This window comes from Pecten maximus, chromosome 7, assembly GCF_902652985.1.
Source record: "Pecten maximus chromosome 7, xPecMax1.1, whole genome shotgun sequence".
NCBI lineage: Eukaryota > Metazoa > Mollusca > Bivalvia > Pectinida > Pectinidae > Pecten > Pecten maximus.
This window is the reverse complement of record NC_047021.1, coordinates 28,043,361-28,057,521: the sequence shown is the minus strand read 5'-3', so window position 1 is coordinate 28,057,521 and position 14,161 is coordinate 28,043,361. Positions and strand designations below refer to the sequence as shown.

Sequence of the window (14,161 nt, the reverse complement as noted above, 5' to 3'; positions counted from 1 at the left end):
AATACAAACTGAGGGAATCTATAATACAAACTGGGGACTATATAATACAAACTGAGGGACTCTATAATACAAAGTGAGGGACTTTATAATACAAACTGTGGGACTCTATAATACAAACTGAGGGACTCTATAATACAAACTGTGGGACTCTATAATACAAACTGAGGGACTCTATAATACAAACTGAGGGACCCTATAATACAAACTGAGGGACTCTATAATACAAACTGAGGGACTCTATAACACAAACTGAGGGACTCTAAAATACAAACTGGGGACTCTCTGATACAAACTGAGGGACTCTATAATACAAACTGGGGGACTCTATAATACAAAGTGAGGGACTCTATAATACAAACTGAGGGACCCTATAATACAAACTGAGGGACTCTATAATACAAACTGGGGGACTCTATAATACAAACTGTGGGACTCTATAATACAAACTGAGGGACTCTATAATACAAACTGAGGGACTTTATAATACAAACTGTGGGACTCTATAATACAAACTGAGGGACTCTATAATACAAACTGAGGACTCTATAATACAAACGGAGGGACTCTATAATACAAACTGAGGGACTCTATAATACAAACTGAGGGACTCTATGATACAAACTGGGGGACTCTATAATACAAACTGAGGGACTCTATAATACAAACTGAGGGACTCTATGATACAAACTGGTAACAAGGATCATAAAAACGGAACCAAGGATCATAATAACGGTAACAAGGATCATAATTACGATAAGAAGGATCATAATTACTGTATCAAGGATCATAATAACGGTAACAAGGATCATTATTACGGTAACAAGGATCATAATAACGGTATCAAGGATCATAATTACGGTATCAAGGATCATAATTACAATATCAAGGATCATAATTACGATAAGAAGGATAATAATTACGGTAACAAGGATCATAATAACGGTAACAAGCATCATTATTACGGTATCAAGGATCATAATCACGGTAACAAGGATCATAACGTTAACAAGGATCATAATAACTGTAACAAGGATCATAATTACAGTAACAAGGATCATAATAACGGTAATAAGGATCATAATTACGGTAACAAGGATCATAATAACGTTAACAAGGATCATAATTACGGTAACAAGGATCATTATTACGGTAACAAGGATCATAATAACGGTAACAATGATCATAATTACGGTAACAAGGATCATAATAACGGTATCAAGGATCATAATAACCATAACAAGGATCATAATAACGGTAACAAGGATCATAACGGTAACAAGGATCATAATTACGGTAACAATGATCATAATAACGGTAATAAGGATAAGAATTACGGTAACAAGGATCATAATAACGGTAACAAGGATCATAATTACGGTAACAAGGATCATTATTACGGTAACAAGGATCATAATTACGGTAACAAGGATCATAATTACGGTAACAAGGATCATAATAACCATAACAAGGATCATAATAACGGTAACAAGGATCATAACGGTAACAAGGATCATTAAAACGGTAACAAGGATCATAATTACGGTAACAAGGATCATAATAACTGTAACAAGGATCATAACGTTAACAAGGATCATAATAACTGTAACAAGGATCATAATTACGGTAACAAGGGTCATAATAACGGTAACAAGGATAATAATTACGGTAACAAAGATCATTATTACGGTATCAAGGATCATAATTACGGTAACAAGGATCATAATTACGGTAACAAGGATCATAATAACGGAAATAAGGATCATAACAACGGGAACAAGGATGATAATTACGGTAACAAGGATCATAATTACGGTAACAATGATCATAATAATGGTAACAATTATCATTATTACGGTAACAAGGGTCATAATCACGTTAACAAAGGTCATAATAACGTTAACAAGGATCATAATTACGGTAACAAGGATCATAATAACGGTAACAAGGATCATAACGTTAACAAGGATCATAATAACTGTAACAAGGATCATAATTACGGTAACAAGGGTCATAATAACCCTAACAAGGATCATAATAAAGGAAATAAGGATAATAATAAGAATAACAAGGATCATAATCACGGTAACAAGGATAATAATAACGGTAACAAAGATCATTATTACGGTATCAAGGATCATAATTACGGTAACAAGGATCATAATTACGGTAACAAGGATCATAATAACGGAAATAAGGATCATAACAACGGGAACAAGGATGATAATTACGGTAACAAGGATCATAATTACGGTAACAAGGATCATAATAATGGTAACAATTATCATTATTACGGTAACAAGGGTCATAATCACGTTAACAAGGGTCATAATAACGTTAACAAGGATCATAATTACGGTAACAATGATCATAATTACGGTAACAAGGATCATAATTACGGTAACAAGGATCATTAATACGGTATCAAGGATACTAATTACGGTAACAAGGATCATAATAACCATAACGAGGACCATAATAACGGAAATAAGGATCATAATTACGGTAACAAGGATAATAATTACGGTAACAAGGATCATAATTACTGTAACAAGGATTATAATTACGGTATCAAGTATCATAATTACGGTAACAAGGATCATTATTACGGTAACAAGGATAATAATTACGGTAACAAGGATCATAATTACGGTAACAAGGATCATAATTACGGTATCAAGTATCATAATTACGGTAACAAGGATCATTATTACGGTAACAAGGATTATAATAACGGTAGCAAGGATCATAATAAGTGTAACAAGGATCATCACGGGACTGAGAAACTCTAAAATACAAAGTTGGGCTTAAAGTATTGTCTTAAGGGACCTATATACAATGGAATGTTGTTACAATGTTACAAGGGTCATTATTATAACGGTAAGGAGGGTCATCACGAGAAACAAGGAGTATAATTTGAACACCTTGCAAGTGTTAACATGACTGATAATAGTGTTATAATGTTGACGTCAGGAGTAATAACTTTAATCCCTTGTTAATTCATTTTAAATCAAAAACACAACGTTAACACTGACTCCACATTGTTGAAAAGTACATTCACTCTTATCTAGGAAATTCAAAAGTACTCCATCATGTTGACATTAACATACTGAAAATTTAGTAAGGACAATGCAATCCTTACAAAGACAATAGGTTGTAAACTTTGTCTTACAGGTTAGACACATATTTCGGTGATTATAACGATTCCAAAAATCTCATAGAATTGTTTTTCATATTGTTTTTTTTTTTACACTTTGTTAAGTATATGTGTTTTAGTGAAATTATCATTACGGTATCTAGTATTACAAACCACCCTAACGATATCATCTTTTTAGGACAAGTTCAGGCAAGTTGTCAAGTGAATTTGATTGTTTAGTGCCAAAAATGAATATGCTACATTCAAAACGTCGATTCAGAGATAAAAAGCATGACATCTCCAAATATGACGCAAACAATCTGTCGGACTAAGAAAACTTAAACATAAAAACATGACCATGCCAATTTCCAGCATTCAATCGTCAAAAAACAAGTGTCACAAATAAACATGTTTTTTTTATGTCAATATAGTGTATCAGGGCATTTTAGTCTGGGCAGGTCAGCTCCCCCGGGGTAAATCACGTCAAATCCCGAGGGTCAATCATGTCCGTCGCGAGTCAGACATGTTTCGTGTTGGGACTCAAAATATTACCTTTACTACAATGTCCTGTCCACCACCAGTGCTAAGTAACTGTACATCTTAGAGTCCCTGCCCGGGGGGAGGGTTTCTCAGGCGGCCACCACGCCCCTGACATCCATTATGGCACGTGACATCGGCACGAGACCTGTTGGCGTTATCACCTGACATATCGACTGAAGAAACCTAAATAACATACCCGGACTACAATGCTCTATTGAATTATTCAGACAGAAAAATCAAACTTCTCCCTTGTGCCTCGGCATGTCATCCCTATAAAAACATATCGACATCAACAAATACTTAATAGATAAAAAAAAAATAGCTAAAAATAAATATTAAAAACAGCCAACTGTGACAAGCGACATGCGTGATATGTACATGTATGTTTGACAGTCAGACCCTGCACGAAGGGTGGGAAGAGTGAGTGTACGAAAGAACTGGGTTGGGACTTAACAGGAAGGATGCGTTGTGTGAAATGATTAAATTTCTTATACATTTTCAGTGTTCAATGCACTTACGATACATTTTTTTTCAATTTAATCTTTAACTTTTTCCCCTACGATCAAAGATTCGCCTGTAAATTGTAAAAACCCCTTTTTTTGTAACTTAAGACTGATGTCTTTAATGTTTTACTTAAATCCGGTTTATGTACGCCGATTTGTATATATATCATACAGTTATTTCGATATGTAAGTTTATATATATCATACAGTTCCCATGGCTACATTGTACACCAGGTTGTGACCCCTGCACAACCGAACACCCCAAAAACAAGTGTTCTTTTATTTTTCTCAAATTACGGCAACCATCGACGGCACACCCATCGGTTGGTGAAACAGAGAGTGTTTTATATGGCTAGAATACATGAAGAAGGCAAAACAACCAAGTGGGTCGGCTCCCGTCAAGCGCCCGCCTTCTCCAATATCGTACAACACCTCCAGTCGGTGTAATAGAATTTAAACTAAATCGTGCTGTATGTATTTCCTTACGATTTCGTCATTTGTGTGAACATGACTTTTTCTCAGAGGAAAATATCAGAGGTTAAAGACTTTTTTTTACTGTTGTATAACGTCTGTGACTCGGAGGTATTTTTATGGTAATCTTACAAAATGATATCGCTTTCATTTTCTTCAGTTTATAATAGAAATATGGAGTTATATATTCCTTGAGCGCCAAACTTCCGCGGCCTTTGATTCGGGGTCACGTTTGAACTGATAGCAATCTGTACCAAACTTATCGACATATAATATCAGTTGGAAGAGTTTGGTATTAAGATGATGATATCCAAGGGTTCATGTCTATTGTTTAAACATTATTGGCAACTTATCACCGAACCGACGTTCTTATATAAAATATCTCATCACAGTAAAATTGATTTCAGACTCTTTTTCATAATACTCTGTTACTAAGGAAATTTAATGTTTGTACTGAAAACCGTTCCAACTTCTCAAATGATGACGTGTCATGTATAACGTATATTACATTCCTAAAATTGTTTACGGATATATTTTGACAACATATTTCTGACGAACCATCATTTAATTAGAGTTGTATCCTCTACCCTAAATGTGTTTATTTGTAGACTGGATGGAAAAGCTTTGAATGATATATTTACTAAATACATCTGTCACTTTATTTGTAAAATAAAATATTTTAGAAATTCTTATTGCTATTTATAAATTTATCGTGACCATAATTTCCCCTTTATGATCCCGCGTGTAAAGCACATGTTATAACACTTTAAAATCGAGTTTATTTTTAAATAAAATATCATTGCACATTTGTTTAGTTGACTGGTAAGCCCTGAGGAATACAAGTATGAACTTCTAGCGAAGTTTTTGCACGTGTTACTATATTTAGAGATAATTATTACTGTTGCTTTAATAAGTAATATCTAACACTGGTGACGTCGTGCGGCTCTGTGCTTACCTCCGATACTGGAGATTCAGCACAGACACGCAAACATGAACCGATTTAAAGGGCCTTAATACTGTCAGGGGTAACTGTTCTGTAAAACACTACATTTTATAACTTTAAACGAGAGAACACAACACAACGGACCGATGTTATTGTAGAAATAGTGTAAAATAAAGCTGTTGTCATTTGGTGTAAATATGCCACTTTCTATGTATCGATTTTCCACGAATTTGCATGCCACCATCAGCTTTGAATTTAGGAACATAAGATGTATTCTGGACTAAGATATTGGTGATGTTCTTTGGTTTGAAAAAATGGTGATGCAGTGTTGCAATAACATTTCACTGAATGACGTTAAGGAAAAAATATCATTAAACATAAGATGGTATTACTACACTGCGTACTCAGTATAGTATCACATGCATCGTTCTGTCAGTGGAGCATCAAACTGATGTACTGCCCATTTTTTAATTTATGTTATCATCTGTTTGATGCAGCCTTTGTTTTGGTGGGATATATCCCTATTTATGTTTTTCGTCCGTTTGGACATTAATTTGACCGATTGAGGTGGAATACATTGATTATAGAAAAGGTAGGTAGCATCTTAAAATACATAGTTAATGATCGATACAGTATGTCAAAAATGAATAAACCCACTTATTAATCTATTCTGTTTTTCTTGGATTCGTCAGTGATTATACTGAACAGTTGAAAATGTGCAACAACCCCAATCATCAACGGTCATCTGACCTTACTGGGAGGTCACAACAACCTTAACAAAACTACAGTGCGTATATCTCCGTAGACCCTTCTGACAATTAGATATAATATATTGGTCATAAACAAGGAATGTGTATTGGTATTTGACTTTCTTCTCACGCGAGTAATAATCTTAGTCTGCATTTTCAATGTTAGGCTTTCTATACAGACATTACCCGAAGGCTATGTTGTAATGTATTCTCATTCCTTCAGAATAGAAACTGATACGTGGTGTTTTTAAAGGACATTATGATAAAAACAATGTTCAATATAAAGAAGAAATGTTGAGAATATGGATTTTACTGGAAGATTGGGTCGCAATTTACACGAGCGGCACTGTGCATGTCCCTGATTTACGTGGTGTGCCGTCGATATATGATACACAACCCCAGTAATCTGCAATAAATATGGAAGAAAATGGTCGAGGATAATTGAATGTCGTTGATTAATCAATGTTAAATGACGTGTTTCTGACGGAACGCTACAGATTAAGCAGTAGGAACACACTTACGATGAAATATAGAATACTGTTAGTAAATGTCCACCAGACATGCATGACTCGCTGTACACGATACCCGCCATCAGGACCGGACCAGAGGACGGAGACTTGGGAGTTCCCAAGCACGGAAATCCGCTCTTTGACGTGCAATACTAAATATGGACAAATTAATAAAGGTCTGTATTGAGCACGTGGGAAATAAAGCTGAATCCTTAATGTCACTGGTCGTTATAACCAGACACATCTATCTTTGAACGATGATTTCTAATTATAGAAAACTAAAGTACTTTCTTCCTTAATAGGTTGTCTTGGTGCGATCACGTTGTATTAGAGTCTATTGTGTGTGCGGTTGTATGTATGTTGTGTATACAGATAGATAAGAAAAGTGTTTCATACATATAGATAACTGTGTATATATACATATATATAAATATACAACAGTATAGTATGTTGAAGTAAGAAGAGAACCTTAAAGTTAAATGTTAGGGTAGAGATGTGAATAGTTTATGTGTCTTTCAACTACAAGTATCAATACATGGGAATGTCCTAGTAGACACTGCTGTAAAGATTAGAAACTTAAACAAATGCTGATTTTGATGTGTTCTTTATGTTCAAACCCATGTTATAAATTATTCAAGTATATATATATTAACATCCCGATCGATTTTGACCGACATGTCAGCTTAGAGGTTATTATGCTGCCTTTAACAGTAGGATTATACATTTGATTTTATAATTCTCCAGTATTCAAATTGAAAATCAATGTGCGAAATAAACATTATCTTATTGTTAGTTTTCCATTATTTATATATCAATTTGAAATTATTTATATAGTAAGTTTACATTATTTGCATATTTATTATATATTATCTGCATATTTATTTCACATTATTTGCATATTAATTTTACATAAATTTCTTGTCAATGTAAAAACCTCTTATTATCCACCTAACCAATTTTGAAATATGCATTTACTTACTTACAATACCTACCATTAATTTAACATTATTTCATGATTATTGTCTCAGTATTCATTTCAATTGTACATTATTGGATAACTTAACAGTATTATTGTTTATTTTTAATTACAATAATTACGAGTTTTATTATATTCAATTATCTAGGTCACAGTATCCAATTTTTACAGTATCCTCTCATCAGTTTTACAATATCTGATATATATTTTTTTACAGCAACAATGTTCTAACTCTACAGGTATATTTCTGCAAAACAGATATTTGTATTACCCTCGATTTGACAGATGCGACGTCGTACAAATACTGTGGTAATACAATTCAGAGACTACTATAGTTTAGACATTTAAGCTTATAGTTATTTATCATATGCAGCAAGTGATTCAAAACTTAAATAATTAATTTATGTTTAAAACATGAAAATAACCATGCGTATCACCTTTTAAAAGTACAAATTTTTGTTATGTGAAAGCTTAAAGCTTTTCACTGCGATATAGGTATCTTAATCTACATGCATATTGCAAGGATTAATTAACATACAAAATTTCATTGAAGATAGAAACTACACACTTGTACAAATCAATTTCAATACTGAATAAAATATATCAATATAGCCTAGTAGAAGAATAACACTATGTACTAATACTGATGTCACATATGTTTTTGTTCTTTTAGATAAATTATCAAATGTATATTTATATATAGAACACAATCAATACAACTGACTAATGTCCCATATGTTTTGATATTATAACAAAATGTATATTTATAGACTACAAACAATGCAACTTACTAATGTCACATATGGTTTATTTTCAGTAGACGATACCAAATATATATTTAGACCACAACCAATGCAACTTACTGATGTACTTATCATTAAACATATGACTTGCTTTGTAACCTAGGTTACATGTATATATTTTTGTATATTTTTGTAATACACTAAATAAAAAATACAAAGATTGTAATTTTTGTTTATTTGTTTTTATTTGTCATAATGGAAAATTCTGATTTTTATCAATTATACATTATCATTCATTTAATTATACACGGCATTGAACAGCAATATATCTAACAATAATTTCTGTATGTTCACAATAGTGATGTACAACATGGTCAAAACATACGCTTCCTTAAAACTAAAATGGCTGAACAAAAAAAAAATATTGTCGATTCTCAATTATCAAACCAAAGTTTTGAGGAATAAATAATAAAATAGCAATATAATTTAATGGATGAGATTTGCATTTGATTTTTGTCATGGATAAAACATATTGCACATAATTCTTTTTTCGATTTGAACATATTTTATAAAATTGGTGTAGTTAAAGTACGATTTTGACCATGCTAGACATACAACATTCCTCACGAGAAGACTGCGTAGTATCTCGCCTGTGCTGTCCGCCTTGGACGTGGAATGTACCCTGACCGACAACTAATCTACCACTGTACATTGGATTTCATGTAGATCCGTTCATTGATAAATATGTCTAAAGAAGTATACTTGAAGGACGAATTGGCCCTTCTGTTTTTACTCTCTTTAATGTACAATGTTATTAAAAGGCACACATACAAACAATTCTGTGACACTTCCACCAATAACAAACGGGAGTGAGTCATCGTTACGATGACGTCACTTCAATCTGGGAAGCGCATCATCGTGATGACGTCACTCCATATCTAGTCTAGCACTCGGGATATGCCTGATCCTTACAACATATTAAATTCTATATAACCGTAACCAGCTCAGAATTGTGGGACTAGAAAACGAGCTCAAGTATAATTATAACTGTCTTACCTAATCACACCACTCTCTCAACCAACGATAATAAATAGGATATTTACAAGTGACATGAAATCTGAAAATGCAATGAAAACAATGGTCAGTTTACTTATAGATATTGTTAATTGAAAAATTCTCCTCATTTTGAGCAAAAACACAATTCTGCACTTTAGCTGAACGCAGCCTATTAGTGTTAATTGTTAGCAGACCAAACGTCGCGTGATCTAGTCTTACTACAGTAATCCCATATTAGGCAACAATTATTCAACCAATCCACACACATTGTTCATAGGACAAGCACCATTTAGTTGACAATGTTCCCAGGTCGACAACAGTCTTTTCCGTCCCTCTTCAACAACACAAGAATTCAAAACGTGTTTTGAAAACCTGATCAGGACCTACAGCAGTCCGCAATAGTCTCTGTAATGTGAAATGCTGAGGTCGGGACGCGAGCTGACCCCTCTGTGCGGTTATGGGGCACCACTGGGTCGATTTACCCGAGAGAGTTCCTCCATGTCACCTTCACGACGACAACACATATCACTACCTAGATTTACTGTTCAAAGAAATCACGTTAAAGTGAGCGCTGGTGAAATCGGAGACACGGATAAAGTCCAGCATTGTCATAATCCGTGGCAATAACAATATTTCTATGCAGTGGTGGTTCGTGACTGAGATCTTTCCGCGGTAGATGAGACGTTCGCACGCATTCGAAACACCTATGTTGTCATTTCTCAGGATTAGATGAAACAGCTCTCGTATATTTTTTCTCGTTACCTCTCCTGAGTGAGGGTATCGTATAACAGGCTGTGGTCTGTCCAAGGGAATTAGCTAGAGTGTTTCAGGCAAAAGAAAAAACGCACCGGTTCACGACTTAGTAACGAACACACTCTCCCACTAGACCCTAACGCTCCTATGTAGGCCTCTAGGGACCAGAGCGCCATCTATCCTGAGTACGCTATAATTGACCCCGGCCTGTGATGGCCGGAGTTTGCGCGTTATTGTTCACGTGCACTTATCGGCAGGTTACTTTTTTGTCGATCACCTTCACGCCATCGCTCCCACCATATTTGTCGTCGTGGATAAGTTCAGTCCGGATGAAAACCCTGACGATGAAATGCTTGGAATACTTGAAAATGATGATGCAAAACTTGATGGTATGGATGATGAAAAGTTATTGAATCCTCCTCCGAGGCCTCCGTGGCCAATACTGCCAGCTCCCTGCATGTGAGACGAACCCGGTGAGATGTAAGATCCACCCAGGGATGAGCTACCGCCCATGTAAGTTGGCATTGGGGCGTGCATGGCGTTCATGTTGGGATGGAAGCCACCGAAGGTTTTGTCGAGTGGTTTCAGGAAGTCGGACATCTGCATTCCCTTTCCCTTCTTCTTGCTCTTAGTTGACATTTTCCTGTTCCTTGTCTGAATGCCATCTTTTTTCATAGTAAGCGGTCTGTTAACCTGTAATGTATAAAGTACACAAAGCATTAGCTACTACGTCTGTGACAAGAATCGTCGCTATTCACAACAGATATTTACTCATCTCATCTTTGGCTACATTTATGACGGTTTCCGTTACACAACACTGAAGAACAATGACAAGTTTCATATAACACAGACAGAGTGTAACGCCAACCCTAACTATACTACACCAAATCAATTTGTTTGTTTTATTTCCTGACAGCTCTGATTGTTCGAACCATTTCTCAAAGAGTCAAACTGCCAACTCGGTCAGATTCTTCACATACAGCCCCACGATAATTAAAACATAGTTCCCGGCGCTCCTGGCCGGCCCAGATGTCGGACCCACGGTCCAATGTTGGTACAGTTAGGTTTTTACACATATCGATTCAGACTTATATTTTACTTTTATTTGAAACTCGGAATCGTTACCAATTATGTCAGGAAAACGCTAATTTGTAGTTACTTTTGAAGACATTGACGTATCGCGTACATATGAGAGCAGAGAGAGGGATACGCTGAGACGGGGCCCGATGCCAGAACTGCGCTGAAAAATTACCCCGACATGCCTTTTTGAAATGTCTACAATGGAACAATAACAAGGTAACAATGTCGGGAGTCTCGCGGGGAGCATTAGGGGTGAGGGAGCCACACAGTAAAGTATACCATGTCAGGGAGTTGTCACTTTGACTTGAAGATCTTTGGAATCTGTCGACTTGATGTAATGCGATTTGTCACATAGATTGTTAGTGGGGCAGTGACAACCTTCATCACAGCCACACACAGAAAAAAGTCTGTGCACTGAACCAGAAGGCCGATACAATGTCTCTAAACCAACATTTGCAGTAACTAAGCACAAAGCTGTCATGGGTAACTAGAGGCAAAATCCTGTCTTTGTACGAGGTCCGCAGCCTAATTATCTTAAGTGATCATCATGTTAGCTGATTGGTCTCTGCTAACGTGTGGTCGGTGCGCGGTTGTCGTTGAGCAGCCATTTAGCTTTGTCAGGTAGCGCTACCTCATGGTGCGGTAATCAGGACGATTCGAGCCGTGTTTATATCGGGTGGACAAAGGAAGGCAACACCAGATACTTAGATCGTTACTGCCTGAATAGAAAATAAACGATCGTCATTTTCTGCCAGGAGACATCATTTCCCTTCCTCCTGTGGGAGCACAGATTGTCATTTTAATCCAAGTTTAATTTTTATTACTGGAAAATTCACCAAGCTTTTAAGTTACTGTGCTATCATTTCCTCTTGGCCAATTGCCTGAAGTTGCAAATATTCCATATGGAGAGGAATCTGATTGATTTTACAAGGGCGAAATGTTGGCAGGGCAGTTGTTTTTAATCCCCAGAACATAAAACCCTCGTCAGGGCATAGCCTGATATGTAAGTAATGATTACATATCGCTGATCATCTCGGCTGTGAATCGAAAACCAATCACCGACCGACTTAAAACCCAAGCTCTGTCTGCATGTTAATGCGCTCTACCTTGCCAGTCACATTTGATAAATTATTTTTTTCAGGAAAAGCCAACAGTTTCCCCTATAACAATCAATACGAGTTGTATTGTTCATACGACTGCTGGCTGTACGCGGACCACGAGTAGTCAATTCAAACTACAGACTAGATGTTACCTGGTGGTCGAATCGGCATTTTCACAATCATTATTCAAACGCATGTGTAAGGCACGAGGGCTGCAATTAATTTGCTTCCGAAGCCCAAAGAGGATTGCCAAGATAAAATGTCTGAGGTGATTTCAGCTACTGTAGCAATCATTTGTGCTAACAGCTTACTGGTTTCTATCTATGAAGAAAACAGCTATTATTTATTTGGGGAAATGAAAATGTTTATGAATTGTTTTCCAGTCAAAATCGTTATTTAAAAAAAGAGAAGAGTATTAGCACTACAGTGGTGAACACGCCGGTGGTACCTAGACAGTGTCTGTCCCGATACTGTCACTACAGTTTCTCAGTCGGTGGCCTCGTTATCAAGTAAATCTCTAAATAAATCCGACGAGTTCGGAACCTTCTGACCGTGAAACCATGATGAGCTATAATTAGCAGAAACTTACTGATAACGTAATTAATAGCGAGCTCTTTCCGTGAATAACTTTCTCTTCTACAATGCATCGATATCAGGAGAGCCTAATTATGTAAGAAACCAAAATTAGCTGTTCAACGTCCCGAATTAAATGATCGACAAATTTGTTTTCAAAGTATAAAAGTGTTTTTGTTCCATGTATTACATTTAATTTGAGATCAATGGTAGATCGTGAATGCCGTGTTGCGGGTATGCATCGGCGGCCTGGTAATGACAGGCTGACACGAGATTTAAATCAGATCGGGTGTGTGACCTCTAGATCGTGGAGTAAAACTGCAGATATATTGCATGGGAACGTTATTTGTAAATCTAACTTATTTTTTTCTATTTTTATAAAAGTTAAAAATTTTCTCATCCGATACACAAGTTGTTTCTGTATGAAATTCCCACTCATAATAGAACGATGTAAATGGAGAGAAGCTTGCTTGTATATTTTCTCAGAAGCTATGCAAGTTATGTACTTCATGTCGCCACAGAGCTGAAACCGGAACTGCCGCAGTTGTTGGCCTTCGTGAACTCTTCAATGTAGAGAAATCAATACCGTTGTTTGAATTTAAAAGTAGACAAAACTGAAAAGGCAAGCTCTCGACAAAACTGGTTGGACTGTTTAGTACTGTGTGACAGGTTGTATGAAGGGAAACTAATACCCCTTGGCTGTTGCTTTTCAAAAAAGGCCTCATCGTGTAATTATGTCATATTCCCTATAGAAACTATCACTAAGGCATGTTTGTAGTAAATATAATATTGCAATGATTGGGGTGGAAATAACTGGAACTCTTTCGAGAATAAAGGTACAAAGGTGATGTACACCAAGGGCAAATGAGAGCTCTCTTCTTAAATGTAGAAGAGACCGAAAATTGAAATCCAATCGACCATGTAAAATGTTTATACCGACTCCACAGAGTCTGTTACTTTCTATCGTACATACTTATGTTGGAATTTTGTCCTTTTGATCCAGCCCACATTTTTAAAGGGTGGCGACTTTAA

The 14,161-nt window shown here is 36.0% G+C and overlaps 1 protein-coding gene across 5 annotated transcripts in view; it reads right to left on the bottom strand.

Moving 5' to 3' along the window:
* Positions 1-8,792: 8,792 nt before the first annotated feature.
* LOC117330447 (transcription factor GATA-3-like) overlaps positions 8,793-14,161 on the bottom strand; it is a 43,047-nt gene continuing 37,678 nt past the window's right edge. For all 5 annotated transcript variants that reach the window (XM_033888731.1, XM_033888732.1, XM_033888729.1 and 2 more), the window contains exon 6: positions 8,793-11,069. In XM_033888731.1, coding sequence (XP_033744622.1) covers positions 10,656-11,069 — 414 coding nt within the window. In that variant the 3' untranslated portion in view covers positions 8,793-10,655. The remainder of the gene's footprint in view (positions 11,070-14,161) is intronic.